Source organism: Lepidothrix coronata, unplaced genomic scaffold, assembly GCF_001604755.1.
Source record: "Lepidothrix coronata isolate B3197 unplaced genomic scaffold, Lepidothrix_coronata-1.0 Scaffold206, whole genome shotgun sequence".
In the NCBI taxonomy this organism is placed as follows: Eukaryota; Metazoa; Chordata; class Aves; order Passeriformes; family Pipridae; genus Lepidothrix; species Lepidothrix coronata.
This window is the reverse complement of record NW_016690386.1, coordinates 1,444,769-1,461,785: the sequence shown is the minus strand read 5'-3', so window position 1 is coordinate 1,461,785 and position 17,017 is coordinate 1,444,769. Positions and strand designations below refer to the sequence as shown.

Genomic DNA, 17,017 nt, shown 5'->3' with positions numbered 1-17,017 from the left:
ACCCACAAGTCCAACTCTTACCCCTGCACAGGACCCTCCCCAAGAGTCATACTATGTCCCTGAGAGTATTGTACAAAGGCTTCTTGAACTCTGCCAGGTTTGGTGCTGTGATCACTTCCCTGAGGAGCCTGTTCCAGTGCCCAATCACCCTCTGGGTGAAGAACCTCTTGCTAATATCCAACCTAAACTTCCCCTGACACAACTTCATGCCATTCCCTTGGGTTCTGTCACTGGTCACCCTAGAGAAGAGATCAGTACCTGCCCCTCCTCTTCCCCTCACAAGGAAGTTGTAACTGCAATGAGATCTCCCCTCAGTCTCCTCCAGGCTGAACAGACCGAGTGGCCTCAGCTGCTCCTCATACGGCTTCCCCTCAAGGACCTTCACCATCTTCGTTGCACTCCTTTGGAGACTCTGTAACAGCTTAATATCTTTCTTATATTGCAGTGCCCCAAACTGCACAAAATATTCAAGGTGAGGCTGCACCAGTGCAGAGCAGAGGGGGACAATCCCCTCCCTTGAACACCTGGCGATGCTTTGCCTGATGCCTCCCAGGACATGGTTGGCCCTCCTGGCTGCCAGGGCACTGCTGACTCATATTCAACTTGCCGTCCACCAGGACCCCCAGGGCCCTTTCCACAGCACTGCTTTCCAGCATCTCATTCCCCAGCCTGTACAAAGAGCAAGGGCTGCCCTATCCCAGGTGCAGAATCCAGCACTTTCCCTTGTTCCCTTGTTGAACCTTATATGGTTGGTGATTGCCCAGTCCTCTAACTTGTTGAGGTCTCTCTGCAAGGCCTCCCTGCCTTTGAGGGAGTCAACAGCTCTTCCTAGTTTTGTGTCATCTGCAAACTTGTATCCCTTCCATTCCTGGGTCCAAGTCATTTATGAAGATGTAGAAGAGCACAGGGTCTAAGATGGAGCCCTGTGGAACCCCACTAGTGACAGGTCACCAGTCTCATGTCACCCCATTCACTACTACCCTCTGTGCTTGACCCATGAGCCAATTGCTAACCCACCACATGATGTGTTTATCCAGCTGTGTGCTGGACATTTTGTCCAGAAGGATCCTGTGAGAGACAGTATTGAAAGTTTTAGTGAAATTCAAAAAGATTTCATCACCTGGCTTCCCTTGATCAACTAGGTGGGTTACCTTGTCATAGAAGGAAATCAGGTTGGATAAGCAGGACTTTCCTCTCAGGAAGCAGTGCTGACTGTGACCAATGACTGCATTGTTTTTCAATATCTTCCAGAATAATATTATTCTCTGTAACTTTACCAGGCACTGAAGTGAAACTGATAGGCCTGTAGTTTCTGGGGTTCTCCTTCTTGCCCTGCTTGAAACTGGGACAATGTTTGCCATCTGGGACCTCTCCGGATTCTCAAGACTGCTCAAAAATCATCGAGAGAGGTTTTGCCATGACATTATCCAGCTCTTTGAGGATTCTGGGATAAATCCCATCAGGCCCCATAGATCTGTAGGGATCCAGCTGAGGCAGCAGATCCCGCACAATTTCAGGATCGACTGGGAGCTGATCATTCTCGCAGTCATGGTCCTCCAGCATTCATGTTGAAGACAGATGCAAAGAAAGTGTTAAACGCCTCTGCCTTGTCTCTATCCTTGTTTGTGAGGTGACCATCCTCATGTTGTAACAGGCTGATGATATTTCTGTACTGTCTCCATTAATGTATTTGAAAAAACTCTTTTTATTGTCCCCCACATTTCTGGCCAGCTTCAACTCCAACTAATATGTTGTAATGTGCTTTCTCTGATTGAGTTTTTCTGCTCTGACTTGTTTCTACCTAGCCACTTTCTTTATTTTAGATTCTTACCCTTTTTAATGATACGTACACTTGTAAAGCACTTCAGTTTTTTTGGTCTTGAGTATATTAGGTTGATGTATGGCATGCTTGTTAAAGATATTTGGACCTTGAGACAAAAGTACCTTTTGGACGAGGACTGTGGGTGTCTTTGTCTGCTCCAAAAAGTAATTTATAGTGACTAAAAATTTAGTGCTCAAATTGCAAACATACATGACGTTTACATGGGAATAAACAAAATCTCCAATTATTACTGTGTTTTCTGTCACCACAGCCTTCATGATGTCTTTGAAACTGTCACAGTGTTACAGTGCTGGCCATTTGTACTGTAGCTTTAATACGACATTTGTCCCATCTATGAATGGAATTTCAAACCCAGAGGAATCTGTTTTATCCGTGGATATGACTGACATAAAACATAAATACCACCTTGAAACTGTCTAATCTGCCCTGTGGAAATTAGTTGTACCTTGACATTAAAGTGTTGCCTGACTATTTTTTCCCCACAGTTTCTGTTGTTCCAGTTATGTCAAAAATTCTCATTTAAAGCTTGTTGTTAAACTCACCATGAATTCTGTTTGAAGTAAATGAGAACATGCAACTGCGTCTCGAAGCTGCTGCCGTGTCAGGACGCGGCCAGCTGACTGTAGGTATTCCATCGCTACTTTTTCTCGTGGGGTTGGCACAGTGATGAAAGGTTCAACACTTCCCAAGCTGCTCATATCCAAAGTCAGTGAGACATTGGACCCTCGTCTGCATTAGAAAATAATTAACACAGTTATGCAAGATCTGTGTTACCATAAGTCCCATTTTCATGCAGCTGATCCTGAATTATTTATGCACTCTGACTTTCTGTATGGTCCCTGATAGAATTGGGTATGCAAAGACTGCAAGAGTGGCTTCACTGGTAGCACTGAGTGGCCAGAAAACCAAGACTATGCACACTACCTATTCAATCTAACAACCTGCAAGAACAGTGCACTAGGGAGCAACTCTTTGGATTATTCTTGGAAGCAGAGATGTTCCCTATATGCTACCTTATCATTACGAACGTCAAATGTGAAAGTGATAGTAAGGAAGAAACGTTTCACAGAAAAAAACCAGGGAATATATTTCTAACTGATACATATAACAACCTGAAACAAAATTCACAGTTATGTCAGGTGTATGTTTAAGAATCTACTGAAATATATAGAATGGAGGGAGAAAAATTGGTAAAATCAGCAGAAATAAGTGGAAAGCCAGCGCAAACATTGTGAGTACCAAACAGCAGAAAATGTGTCATGTTAGGTAGGAGGGAAGGGCAAGGCAATAAACAAGCTGTGTCCCAGGAGGAGGAATGGTCACAGACTTAGAGGGGTTATTTGGAAATGCCAAAAGTCTTCTGCAGGACAATCACATTCATAACATTTCAATTTCTACAGGAAAATAAAGTTGGATTCAACAACAACTCTGAGCTGTGAAAATACAAATAGAGCACATCCCAGTGTGCTTGGTATGAGCCCTATTCTTTTTGTGGCTTTCTCCAAACAATGTTTAAGAAAACTGTCTTTTTTCATAGTTTCAACCCATCAATCAAATGTTATCTACTCAACTCAACTTTAGGCATACTGATTGCAATAGATCCATGCTCTGTGAATTGTGATGACACAAATCTCTAGGCATTAATCAACGTTTTTGTGTTTACTAAGCAGAAATCAGTACTATAAGACTGACAGACTCAGCTCTGAACTGGACTAAAGTCGCTCAGCTCAGTGTAAAAGTCTGTAACATTTACCAAGCAGCTATGCCCATACAGAGATAGGACAATGCCAGTTTGATTCCTACCTCTGCATATGTATACCTCTCCATTCATGTATACTTATGGGGAAGTTCTTTGGATTCTAGTTGCTCTACCATGCTCAGATATATACAAACAAAACATAAGATTGTCTCAAGTCTCTCCTAATAGTCATCCTGCCAGATCAGAACACAACTCTACACTTTGACCACTGAATAATCTATTATCTAGTAATTCCAGTTTTTATGTTAGAACTCTGCTTGGTTGGGTGCATTTCTTATCTGCAGAACTCTGCTGGCTGAGTTCTGGAAACTGGAGTGTTGTTAAGACATAACTGTCCCTTTTACAGTAATACCACATATTATTATAAATATGATACAGACATCATCAGATAGTATCTGTGAGGCAAGTGCTATTAATACTTGGGGAATGTTTTCCTCTATAGAATCACAGAATCATTAAGGTTGGAAAAGACCTTCAAGGTCATTGATCCAACCTTTGATCAAACACCACCATGTCAACTAAAGCATAGCACTAAGTGCCACATTCTCCTGTTTCTGAAATACTTCCAGGGATTATGACTCCACCACTTCCCTGGGCAGCCTGTTCCAGTGCTTGACAACCCTTTCAGTGAAGAAATTCTGTCTTATGTCCAACCTGAGCCTCCCCTGGTGCAACTTGAGGCCACTTCCTCTTGCCTGTTGCTGACTGCCTGGGAGAAGAGGCTGACTCTTACCTTGCTACAACCTCCTTTCAGGTGGTTGTGGAGAGCAATAAGGTTTCCCCTGAGCCTCCTTTTCTGCAAGCTGAAGACCCACAGTTCCTCAGCCATCTCTCACAGGACGTGTGCTCCAGACTCTTCACCAGCTTCATTTCCCTCCTCTGGACAGGCTTCAGTACCTCAATGCCTTTCTTGAAGTGAGAGGCCTAGAACTCAATACAACACTCGACTGGTGAGGTGCAGCCTCACCAGTCCCAAGTACACCAGTGCTGCCCTGGTTGTGCTGGCCACATATTTTTCATAGAAGCCAGGATGCCATTGGCTTTCTTGTCCACCAGGGCACAGTGTTGGCTCATGTTCAGCTGGCTGTTGACCAGCAACCTCAGGAACTTTTCTGCCGGACTCCTTTCCAGCCACTCTGCCTCCAGCCTGTAGCACTGCCTGTGATTGTTGTGACAAAAGTGCAGGACCAAGCACTTTTCCTTATTGAATCTCATACCATTGGCCTCAGTCCATCGATCTAGCCTGTCCAGATCCCTCTGCAGAGCTCTCCTACCCTCCAGCAGATCAACACTCCTGCCCAACTTAGTGTCATCTGAGAACTCACTGAAGTTGCACTCAATCCCCTCGTCCAGATCATCAATAAAGATAACTGGGAGCTGGGGTTGTTTAGCCTGGAGGAGGCTCAGGGAAGATCTCATCACTCTCTACAACTCCCTGAAAGGAGGTTGGAGCCAGGCCGGGGGTTGTTCTCTTCTCCCAGGCAGCTATCAGTAAGACAAGAGGGCATGGTCTTAAGCTCCACCAGGGGAGGTTTAGGTTGGATATTCGGAAGAAATTCTTTACAGAGAGGGTAATCAGGCATTGGAATGGGCTGCTCAGGGAAGTGGTAGATTCACCGTCCCTGGAGGTTTTGAAGATGAGACTGGATGTGGCACTTAGTGCCATGGTCTAGTAACCATGGTGGTAGTGGATCAAGGGTTGGACTTGATGATCTAAGAGGTCCTTTCCAACCCAGCTGATTCTATGATTCTATGATTCTATGATTAAACAGGACTGGCTTCAATACTGAGCCCTGGGGAACTCCACTAGTGACCAGCTGCCAACCGGATGTAGCACCATTCACCACCTCTGGTCTACATCAAAAGTTGCTTGTGTTAATACTTGCATTTTACTGGTCTTTCGTTATTCATTGTTGGCCCACAGGTATTTGTTTGCATGCACAGTTGAGCAATGTAACCGTATGAGCATAACACATTTTTTTTTGTTCAGGCACAACTCTGATGCACTTTTCTTCCTCTTATACATTTCAGCAGTAATTTTTTTTAAATGAAAATATTTATATCATGTCAGTCTGCATGAATAGAAATTACTCCAGTCACTTGTCACTCACCTGTCACTTAGCACAGCAAAAAGCAACAATGGCCAAGAGACAAGGCCACCTGGTGGAATCAGTGAATCTCACATTGTGCCACTGCGTTCACAAGCCTACTTCAGCTTTACTTCAGCTTAGGCTGAGTGGGTGGCAGCAAAGGCTTTGCTGCCCAGGCCCACAGATGGTAACAGTGAGTCAGTGATGGAAGTGGAGGTGGAAGGGGCGAGAGGTAGCTGAGGTGTCTGCAAGTAGCTGGCTGCCTCCAGGGGTAGATGGGGACAATTTCTGTTGTCACAAGGAAGTGTGTGGGGTATGATTCTGCTATTTTGCTAAAAGGTAGGCAGAAGTGAAGTAGCATTCTTAGCAGAAATAGCAAGTAACTGATATACGCACAAATTACCAGTATTGCTCTGTGACTTGCTACACACCCTGCATGGCACTGAAGCCCTGGCTGGCAGTACCAGCACTGATGCCCAAATCCAGAGCCATGACAGCCTGGGAGGTGGGCACACCATGAGCCGGCTATGGTGGCCACTCTCAGCTGGACCCTGTAGGAGGGTGCTGGCTCACATACCCATCCCATTTCCCTGGGGACTACCCCTGCCTGTGGGAGAAGTCAGTCCCCAGCTCCAGGCCATTTCTCAAGGAAAACATCCTGTCAGACCTCTCTGTCATAAAAACTCTCCTGCACAAGCACCTCTTCTGACTGTGACTAGCAATTTATTCCATGGAAAAAGGCAGTCTCTCAAACAGGTGGCTCTGAGGGTATATATCCCAAATCCAGTCTTTTGAAAACCATCCAGAAATCCAAAGAAGAGCTGTGCAATGAATCCCTGTGAAACTGTTTAGGCTACCTTTGGTTGACAAATGGGTAGCAATTTAGACCCAGACATACTTCTGGGAGAGCCTACTGGGATTTCCTAATATAGAGGAAAAATATTCTCATTGTCCAGTAACAAAGTACAGTGAAAATGTTAATATTTTCTTTGGCTTTTACATTGTTATAACTGACAGTCTTGGCAAAAAGGCTATTTCCTTTTTAACAACAACAAAAAATATACCTGATCTAATTATAACTGTGAGTTTATACCTTTTACCATTTATGGGGATTATTGGTGAATACTGGTAATGAGGATCAAATAACTTACTCTGGAAAGAAGAACTAATTTTTAGGTACATATTTAATGCATTAAAAGCTACATTTTTGATTGAATAAAATCTGAATATAGGGCAGGAAATAGTTACCTGAAAGATAGCAATCCTTTTAGAAAGTCCATAAGAGGATATATAATAGAAAATAGTTCTAAAGGTAATTCTTCCATAAATATGGGCATCTCAAAGAACCCTTTTGAAATATGCTTCAGTTAATAATTTTTTTTAATAATGTTTACATACATTAGCAATATTAACTATTACCAATTTTAGCATTAATTGTGCAAACTTCTTTATTGCATTCTTTATGCTATGGAATAGGGATAAAAACAAGACATACTGCATTGTCTTGAAAGATGAGGGAGGGCCTGAACCCACTATATGCTTGTATGTTCTAATAGAAGATGCTTATAGTCTCAGATCCTCCTCTGGACTCCTTGGATTCTCTGTGTTCCTCCAACAGTTAAAGTCTTCACTTTCTGTTGAAGAATAGAAAGCAAAAATTCTCTTCTCTTTTACTACCTCGATGGAAAGAGTTTACGTAGTGAGGTCACCTTTTCCCACCTTATTGGAAGGGATTGCACAAGGCAGGCCACAGAGCAACAAGGAGCCCATTTTTAGTAAGTAACTCTTGTCTACAATAGGTTTTGAATAAAGAACTCACAATCACACCAGTGACACTTCAAGTCAGACAATTCATTTTTCTTGGACATATATATATATATAGAGAGAGATAGATATAGATATATATGTGTGTGTGTATGTGTACCTGTGTATCTCCTACTACATACAGGTATTTTTCCACTTCAAATTAGAGTAAAGGAGCCATACACATGGGGTTACCCTTATTTATTAATATTTTCTACCTTTTTTGACATTTAAATAACTTTATATTCTTTATGTTCCCCATGTTAATAGTCTGGGCCAAATTAGAGAAGACTTTGTTACAGTACACCTCTCCCAGCATTCTCTCATTGTGTCTTGATGGGGAAGAGCACCATGTGAGGAGTCTGAGAAATTGTAAACATTTGCAACAACATTATATTAAAATCATCACGAGACTAACCCTTCTGAAGTTTCAGCAGCTGGGACAGCCACCTTATTGGGTACGTAAGTGCTGTCAGGAAACCACTTGTGTCTGTGTATTGTCTAGAATCCCAGAGAGGGGTTTTACTACATACTCACAGCCTTCTTTTCAATTGGATAACACAGACAAGTCCACTGATGAGAAGTCCCTGGAGTATTTTAAATAATACATTTATAGAAGCAGATTTTATTACAGACCACGATAAAAAAAAATTTAAAAATGCAGTATTTGTTTGAACACACTTAAAAGGAAACTCCACCTGTCCACCTCAGAGGGCCAACAGGTTACTAAAGCCTATTAATCATTAGTGAGGTCATTTCCGGGTCTTCCCTGACCCTAAAATTAAGCCATAGATGGTGATTATGAAAATCCAGTTGCCCGACCTGTTTTCCCAGTTGTTTGTTTAAGCTAGGTAGTTTCTTTAAATACGCATTCCCGTGTTTATTCAGCACTCCTGAAAAACGCTACACCCAGATTCCTGAACCTTGGCTTCTCCTTCTCTCTAGTGGTTTTGGAAGCAGCAGTGGTGGCTGCTGCCCTCCAAAAGCCATTGCCCTCTGACCCCAGCACTGTGGACACGGGAGGTGCTTCTTCCTACACCATTGGCCCTCCATCTCGGCTGAGCCGCTGTGCACAAAGAGTGGCGCTGGCTGTGGCTGCTGGGGAGGGAGTGTGCTTTGGGTCCTCAGATCCCGCTTGTACCAAGGAACACTCTGCAGGGATACTCTCCCTGGGTTTTACTAAAGAGAAAAAAACCCCAATTCCCCTGTGCATTTTGTTTCTGTGGTGCTCACAGACTAGGCCTAGACATGGGTCCTGAGTCTCTTGCCTTGCTGTTCCTTCTCAGCCGCAAACGCACGGGATGCAGGTGGGTTTTGCACTGCTGTGATTGCACTGGGAGAGCACAACTACGCACATGCTTTCCAGCACTTACTACCTTACTGGTGCCAGACTTTAGCTGCATATCTAGTTTTATGTTTCAGTAGAGCGATTCAAAGGAAAAAGAAAGCAAATTTGTAAAAAAACAGAAAAAATACTGGTCTTGGCTTTCTTGCTGCTTTTAGCAAAATAGCTAAGAGAAAACACGGTCACATAGATGAACTAATGTAACATGTAAAGCTGTGGTGATGTGTGAAAAGTAGAGTAACTGAGAAAAGGAATTAATGTTGATATAAAATAAATAAAAATAGCAAACTCTGACTTCATCAAAAAAAATCAGTGTTGAAAAAAGAAAAAGTAGAAAAGCAGAAGTACAGAGAGGTTAAAATAATCTTTGCAAAGGACTGAAGATACTGCTGTTTCCTTTCAGCCTCAAGCAAACACTAATATAGATCTTCTAATAAACAACTGAGACATTTCTTCACAAATGAAGATCTACAATATCCATTACAGACAGTCCTCAGAAGGTTAAGAGATGGCTCTCATTTGAAGTGAAATATAATATGATAAATTTTAAAATAACGTTCACAGTATTGTTAAATAGTTGCTTCTAAGAACATTTTAGGTATTTTTCAAAAATGTATATATATGATTCTTGCTCTGTACTTGCTATCCTGAAATACATATCCACTATGGGCTGCTGATATGACTGGACATCTTAGGAAAGTAGAGATGAATGAGAGTATGGTTATATCAATGGGTGTCATGATCTCTTGATTTGTTTCTGACCATCAGCATACTATCTCAAACAAGCCCTCTAAGCATGCAATAAAGATCCATTATTGATCACCTCAATTTGAAAAACAAACATTTGTGAAGGACCGGGAATCAGAATGGGAACAATTTCAGAAGTGGAAAAAGATGTACAGCGATTGAAAGGACTTAATGATACAGACTTTACAGTTATTATGTATATACACATTGTATGCTTTCCCAGAATTTGTATCTCCTGGGCATGTTAAGGCTTGTCCACTTCCCTGCTTTCCTGCGGATTGGCTGGAGAAGCTGCAGAGAGGAGACAGTCTCCATTTGCCCTTTCTTTCCCTGGTTCCTCCCGTTCCTCCCTCTTTCACCTGTGCCCCTATCCTGATTTGATCTCTTGTTTGTCTGTCTCATGCCCCACCCTATGTTCTGGCCCTTTCCCCTCCTGAACTGATAAAGAATCCTGCGCACGCCTCAATAAACCATTCTACCTGCACCCTACCTTGTCTCCCAAACCTGTGCTGTGCCACAGTCCCATCTCCCCTTCGGACCGTGGCAAAGATTCATTTCTTCTTAGGTATACATTCTTTTCTTAGAAATTTAGAGCTCATTAGTTTCAGTTTTCTGTTGTGCTGCAGCACATATTAAACAATATTCTGATAGAAAACTCCACGAGTTCTGATAATATACAATACCCATTAATATAATTATCCTCTTATTTACTCTTGATTTCAACAAAAGACATTCTATATCATCAGTATTAGTTTGAGAAAATAATTAAAAATCATTAGGTAACTGTGTGAATGTCATCCTAATATTTTCAAACAGTACTTATTACATATATTGTACTTTTCATTTTTACACTCCTAGGTGCCTTGTACACTGTCATACAGATGCTGTGGGCAGACCCACGATGAAAACTCAGTTTCTCAAATACTCTGCTTCACCTGCTGACAATTCTGGGTTGCTGCTGGTTTTCACTTGAACAAGGGCTGCAGTTTTTAGGAAGCCACTGAGACCTCAGGTTATCAATACTTTTTAACAAACCAAATCTATATCACACCCAGACTGAAGTACTCAAAAATCAGAAGTTGCAATAAACCAACTAACAAGACCAAAGGAGAATTAGAGTTAGAAGCAGGACTAAACCCCAAAGTTCCCTAAATCTGTGTTATTTCTTAAGTAATTTTGCAATTAAATGCCATAGGTAGTCTTCTATGAAGGAAACTGATCTCTAAATGACTTGAAGATTCAGTACTATTTATGTCTGTAATTTACTTAAAAAAAACAATTGCAAAGGAATACAAACTGATTTTGATAGAAAATCTGTAACTATGAATATAAAGTGACTGACTTACTTTGCATTATGGCCAGTTTAAAGTTATACTGTTTCCTTGAAGGATCTATTCCGCTCAGCTCATGTTTGGCCATTTTGCAAAAACTATACGATGCACAAAACAAAAAATTCAAGACCTGAATTCTACCTTCAGCACTTGGATGTGCAGGTGGTCAAAACTTGATCTTCCCCCCTTTCCTGCTATCTCCTCACATACCAGTGCTAGTTAAAACACCAGAAATTACCTACTGACCTCCTATCATGTGTGGGAACAGTAGACCTCTCTTTCTCTATAGGCTCCTGGCCCAGTTTCCAAAGCCTTATTCCTTTCACAGACTAACCTTCCTCTGGCTCTGATTTTTCCTCTCCAAAGAGGAGATCCTGGACAGATAGGTAGATATTAGCCCAATTTTCCACAAACATGCTTAACAATTAAATGGTTAGTATTACTGATATTTGTATTATTTCTACTCTGTCTCGCAGTCATCTGCACCTGACACAAATCCTGTAGCCATTGGTATGGGCAGCCCCATCTCACCAAACAAAGGACTTCATTTACAGGGTGTAGTGTGGACATAACACTGAAGCTAATACCTATCACCAGAAAGCGACAGATTGAATATATTTAAGCTCAGGACTGTAAGAGAGGCAATAGGATGAAGTGTGCATCTTGTAAAGAATATCTGCCACTTCTGCTCATGTTTGCTCTGCCACACAGCTCTCCTCATAATATTCCAGTGCTGCATTTTAATTTTTCTCAATTTATTTATTTTTTATTTTCCTCCACTTATTTATCACTTGAAAAACTGATGAAAAACTCTGAGACTGAGGATGCCTCTGATTCTGAGCAAGACGTTTAGAAGGGATGACAGCAAGCTATGTGCCTACTGAAAGGAGAAGAGGGATATATGGCTGCTGTGAGGCAAGACTTCCAATCCTCTGCAGCTTCCCAGCTACAAGAAACCTCCTTGCAGCACCTGGCAGCATAATCCAGCCCTCTCTGAGTCCACAGAAACTAATCAGGAGCCTCAGCTATAAAGTTTTAAACAGCTTTTCTGGAAACTGGAGGCACTTCATGTTCTCTCCAGAGGGTCTGATCTTGTTCCCACAGCCATGAGCGAGAGCAGGACAATACCTCTAGCACTAAACTGCAAAAAATTCTAAGGATCTACTCACAGCTCAGCAGGTTAAAACGAGCTGAGGAAACAGTTTTGACAAGTACTTCTGGATTAAGTTTTAAGCAATCAGTATCTGGTTAGGACAGGAATGGCTCAATATCCTGTAGAGGAAAACAGCTGACATGAGTGTAGTTTCAACTTTCCCTCTTTTAATCAGGCTTTCTAATGTACTGCCAATTCACTGCTGTTCTGCCCTCGATAAGGCTACACCGCTCAACTACGGGAACTGACTGTTCAAAAATGCAAAGCTTATACAACCTCCCATCTTTTCCTGTAGATTACTTGTACAATCAAATTGCATTTTGTCACGCAAACTTCTCTCTTCAATAAAATTTGAATGGCAATAAAGTTTGAATGGTAACATAAAGCTCTGTTTCTCATTCATAGTCACATATATGTGTCTCCAGCGTGACTGAAAATTGAGGCAAATGTTCAGAAGTAAAAATAAATGAAGATGCCAATTTGTTGTGCTTATTTGAGCTGTTTATTCAAAGAGCTGAACAAATGTTTACTAATTTATGGTTAATTTTCTTTAGACGGGAGAGCTTTAATTGAATGCAGTTTTGTTTATTGCTATTATTATCTCCTTGCACTGCAGCATCGCTCTATTTTATAGTGGAGGCCTCATGTCCTGGATGACCTGTTCTCTCTCTGATTAATGTACATGCTAATTCAAACCAAGCTACAATGAATATAAACAAAAGGGATTAAAAGAATAGGAAAATGGAAAAGAGAATGGAGAATAATAAGAATTGAGTGCTAGGGCTCCACATATTAAAAAAATGCACAACTCAAGGAGCTCAGATAAAGCATTTATTTAAGGTAAGCCAAGAAGAACTGTTAAAAAACCCCCACATATTCTGTCTGCTGTATATTTTCCTCAAAAACTAAGAAAAAAACCAATCTGCAAAATACTTTTGTCATATTTGTATGAGTTGCCCCTCTAGGATTTCAGTTCGTAAGTACCTCCATGACACCTCGGAGGAGCTGTAGCCATGCACCATAATTGTCAATTTAGACCTCTTGTCCAAGTGCAAAGCCAGGTTACTTTTCCCAGCACATGGAAGGCTCACTTCTTTGGTGAGCACTACAGCATGCCCAGAGGGTGCTTGCCTGCATTATATAGAGAACAGCCTATCTAGGAGAACTGATCTAATCAGTGAGGATGGAGAGGTGCAACTTTACATCAATAGCTTCTAGGAAGTGGTTTTTAAAGACTGCTTAACTGAAATTCTTTGCTATTTAATTGGTCAGCCATATGGTTATACAAATCAATAATGGATCTTAGATTTTTCATCTTTTAGATAGAAAAAATGTTGGGGATTTTTTTCATACGTAAGTCAATTTAGCTTCATGTATTCCATAATAATTAATCTCTTCAGCACAAACTCTACTTCCCTCCTGCAATTGCTGCTCATTTAAGGAATATCATTTACTACCCTTAAATCCGAACAAGCAAATATATAATCTATTCACACATTAATATCCTTCAATACTCTTTTGAGGCTTTAAACAAAACCAGCTGACCTGGAAAAAGACATGGGCAGGAATATTTGCAATGTAAATGGGCAGTATCTTCAGACAGTATCAATAAGAGAAAATTATTTTTTATTGTGACTTGAAGACTAATCAGTACAATGAGTTCTTTCCTGGTGAGTTTGCCATTTGGGAAAGACAGGAAGGAACATCTGGGAAAAGAGGCGTTTACTACACTCTGTCAACCTTAAGATAAAAAAGCACATTTCTTGTTTATTTGACTTGGTCTTCATTATCTTTAAACTACTGCAAGTGTCACACGGAAGATTTCTAAGCAGACAAATGAATTGTTAGTGCACTTTGAAGAAATTACTAAACAGCAGCAGTTTCTGAAGAATGTAAAATCTCCAAACTCACATTGTTGCTCAACAGAGCTGCGCCATCTATGGACATTTCCAAAGGGAGCTGGCAGAATGGCTCCACTCAGTCACACCATCTAAGACTGCCTGTACAGACCCCAAATCCTTGTAGCTCATACACTTCAGAACACATAGTTCCATTTCCAGGGTAACTTACGTGCCTAAGTTGTTTTATGAGTTGATGGGATTTAGGTTCTTAGAGACAGGACCCCTCTATGTGCATTTGATCTGCTGTTTAGCTGCTTCTAAAGTCTCCAGAGCTGACACCTAAGCTAGGTCTATAAACCTTTCTCTCTTTCCAGCTTTTTTTTCTTGATCCACTTTCACAGTCTGGCTTTCCAGCCTTGCTTTCTACAGGAAGGCTTGGTCAAACAAGTATATTAATGTAAAAAGGGCCTGGATTCCCTTTGAAAATAAAGTTTAGGAAATCCACTTAGCCTTGCAATTTGAAACAGAGCAATGCTTGAATGCTTTTAAGACAGCTGCATACCAAGATGTCTGCATACCAAGATGTACTTTATCTTGCACTTCAGAGGTTAGACAGACGTTTAAAAGGGCCCATCTAGAGCTGAAGGGCTGATGAGGAAGACAGGTAAGTGACCTCGAGCTTTTTTCTACAGAGCTTAACAGATCCCTTTAAGTCTACAGCCCTGGCCACTGCCTGTCTTCATCAGAGACATTCCTATAGGGGACTGCATAGGCAGGGCTCTAGGGAAGGGAAATGCATCTGTACCTGTGCCCAGAGATGAAGGCCAGAGCAAAGGCTTTCTGGATCTACCTTCTCATACACACCATCAATGAGTCAGTACAGATAAAAAATTTCAGAGTGAAATAATGACAATTGCTTCAGATTAATAGTCTTATATTAGCAAAAGATTAATGACATTAAGAAACTTAAACAGCTTGATTTAAATTCACTTCTATGAATTTGAACAGGAGAGGGAAATGTGAGGATTCTGACAAAAGTAGTTTCCTCTAAATGCACATTGCATTATGAAATAAAGGGAAAGGAGATAAGTCATATCTGAAAGATAAACCAAACTCACTCCTAATCTGACCTCCACCTCATCTATCTTGGTACAAACCCTCTCAACACACAGGGCTCCATACAGCTAATGATCTAACATGGGTCAGGTTAACATACATTGAAGACAGTAATGTAGAAATATGAACATGAATTTGCTGTACCGTGTAAGGCCAAAGGTTGAGCAGTATCCTGTTTTTAATAATGGCCAGCAAGAAGAGGTTTTAGCAAAGAATGCAAGAACAAAGCAAGCAGGAATTACTTATTACTTAATTAATACTGTTACTCATTTTTAGTACATCCTCCATCTTCTGGCACTCCGTTGTTTAGGAATGTCCTGAACCAAAGGGTGCTTCCCCATCTATGTGCCTGGTGTCTTCTCTTGTATGTTTTTTTCTACAGACATCTTACTTAGCCTTATGACCTTTGCACTGACCCACGATGATAAGCTCTGTAGCTGGGAGCCAGGCAACAGTGAACACTCTACATGGGGACTAGAGGAGTATTTAAACCACCTACATTTGCAAAAATTCTTGTGATGAAGCAGAAATCATTTATTTTGTTTTAATCTTATCAGTAAATTGCAAATGTATTCTCTGTAGCCAGAGGGTTAACTTGGGGATTAATTACAATACCGGCTTTTTGCTTTTCACAATGCCTCCTTCTTTTGCAAACCTATTCAGTATTGTGGTCTGTGGGCCAAACTCTCTTCCCAGATATCTCTATAAATCCACAGAGGAAAAACAAGCTAAATAGAGTTTAAAGTGAAACAAGCCCATGCAAATTGTATTTGTTAACCATTGTGTATTTTTCTGCCCTTCTGATTGTTTTCCTTAATTTGTTGTAAGATTATGCTTTTAGGTCCACTATCAAATCCAGGGAGAGGAACTGAAAGCCTCTGGACTATATGCAGCAGTCCTCTGGCAGAATTTTTTACAACTCAGGAAGGATTTGAGACATTTCAAAAACAGGAGATGCAGCTGTTGGGGGATGGTGGGAAGTGGAAGTGCCAGCCCTGGCAGAGGGGCAAACTCAGCTGCCTCCTGCCCAGCACCAATCCTGTCTTTCACTGGCAGCACAGTTTTCCAGGGAGCTACTATTGGTCATTCTGAACCATCAGGACTGAGTTCCCTAGAGAAACATTGTACTTCACGACATTTTTCTGTGTGGGAATTATATACAAAACTTCCCCTTCTGATTCCTATCGCATATTTGAGCGGTCATTTGAAGTTGCTGTGTTCTGTTTCGCTCTTGTTATCAAATCACAGTATTAACACAACAAGGATAATTATAGGTACCATAAATTAATAACAACAATACACTCTGTTTGTTAAGCATCAAAGTATATTCTTTGATAGGGAACATAAGGGAAGTCCCTGCCGCAGAAAGAAATATCAGTTTTGTAGCTTCTTATAGACTCCTCTGGTTAGAGAAATTAATGGAGAGTTCAAGAGCCCAGGTACTTTAAGAAGATAGGCACTGATTTGAAATACTATCTTGGATCAGTCACTTAACCAACGTCCCACTTGTCTTAGTATGAAAATCATAAAAAGAGTTGCTGAAATGTCTTGGCCATACTCAGCTAAGGTTCAAAGTCAAACTAAACTGGAGCATCAGCTTGGATGTGATGGTACCAAAGCAGACAAATAACTCTAGCAAGAGCCTGGCTGAAATGTCAGTGTCGTATGGAATCAGCTACTGCCTCTGGGCAGTAATTCTTTGGCCAAACCATTCTCATAGTATACTTTGGGCATCCTCATCTCTGCCATGATGCTATTGCTTCTCTATTTCCTGAGGCATGTTTGATTGTCTGTACACATTTACTATCTTGTCTGATGTTTAGAATGTAGGTCTTTTGGATAGAACATTTCATTTTTGTGAATTTATGGAGTCTCACACATAGGGATCCTGATCTGTGACCAAGGCTCTCAGGTACTTTTTTAATAAAAATGCTGAAGAGAATTTCCCACAAGAGCTGAGAAATACTCTGGCCCACAGATTTACATGCG

The 17,017-nt window shown here is 41.1% G+C and overlaps 1 protein-coding gene across 4 annotated transcripts in view; it reads right to left on the bottom strand.

Annotated features, from left to right (window-relative positions):
* PTPRR (protein tyrosine phosphatase, receptor type R) overlaps positions 1-17,017 on the bottom strand; it is a 145,935-nt gene that overhangs the window by 33,106 nt on the left and 95,812 nt on the right. For all 4 annotated transcript variants that reach the window (XM_017832815.1, XM_017832818.1, XM_017832819.1 and 1 more), the window contains one exon: positions 2,386-2,572. In XM_017832815.1, the coding sequence (XP_017688304.1) occupies positions 2,386-2,572 (187 nt within the window). The remainder of the gene's footprint in view (positions 1-2,385; positions 2,573-17,017) is intronic.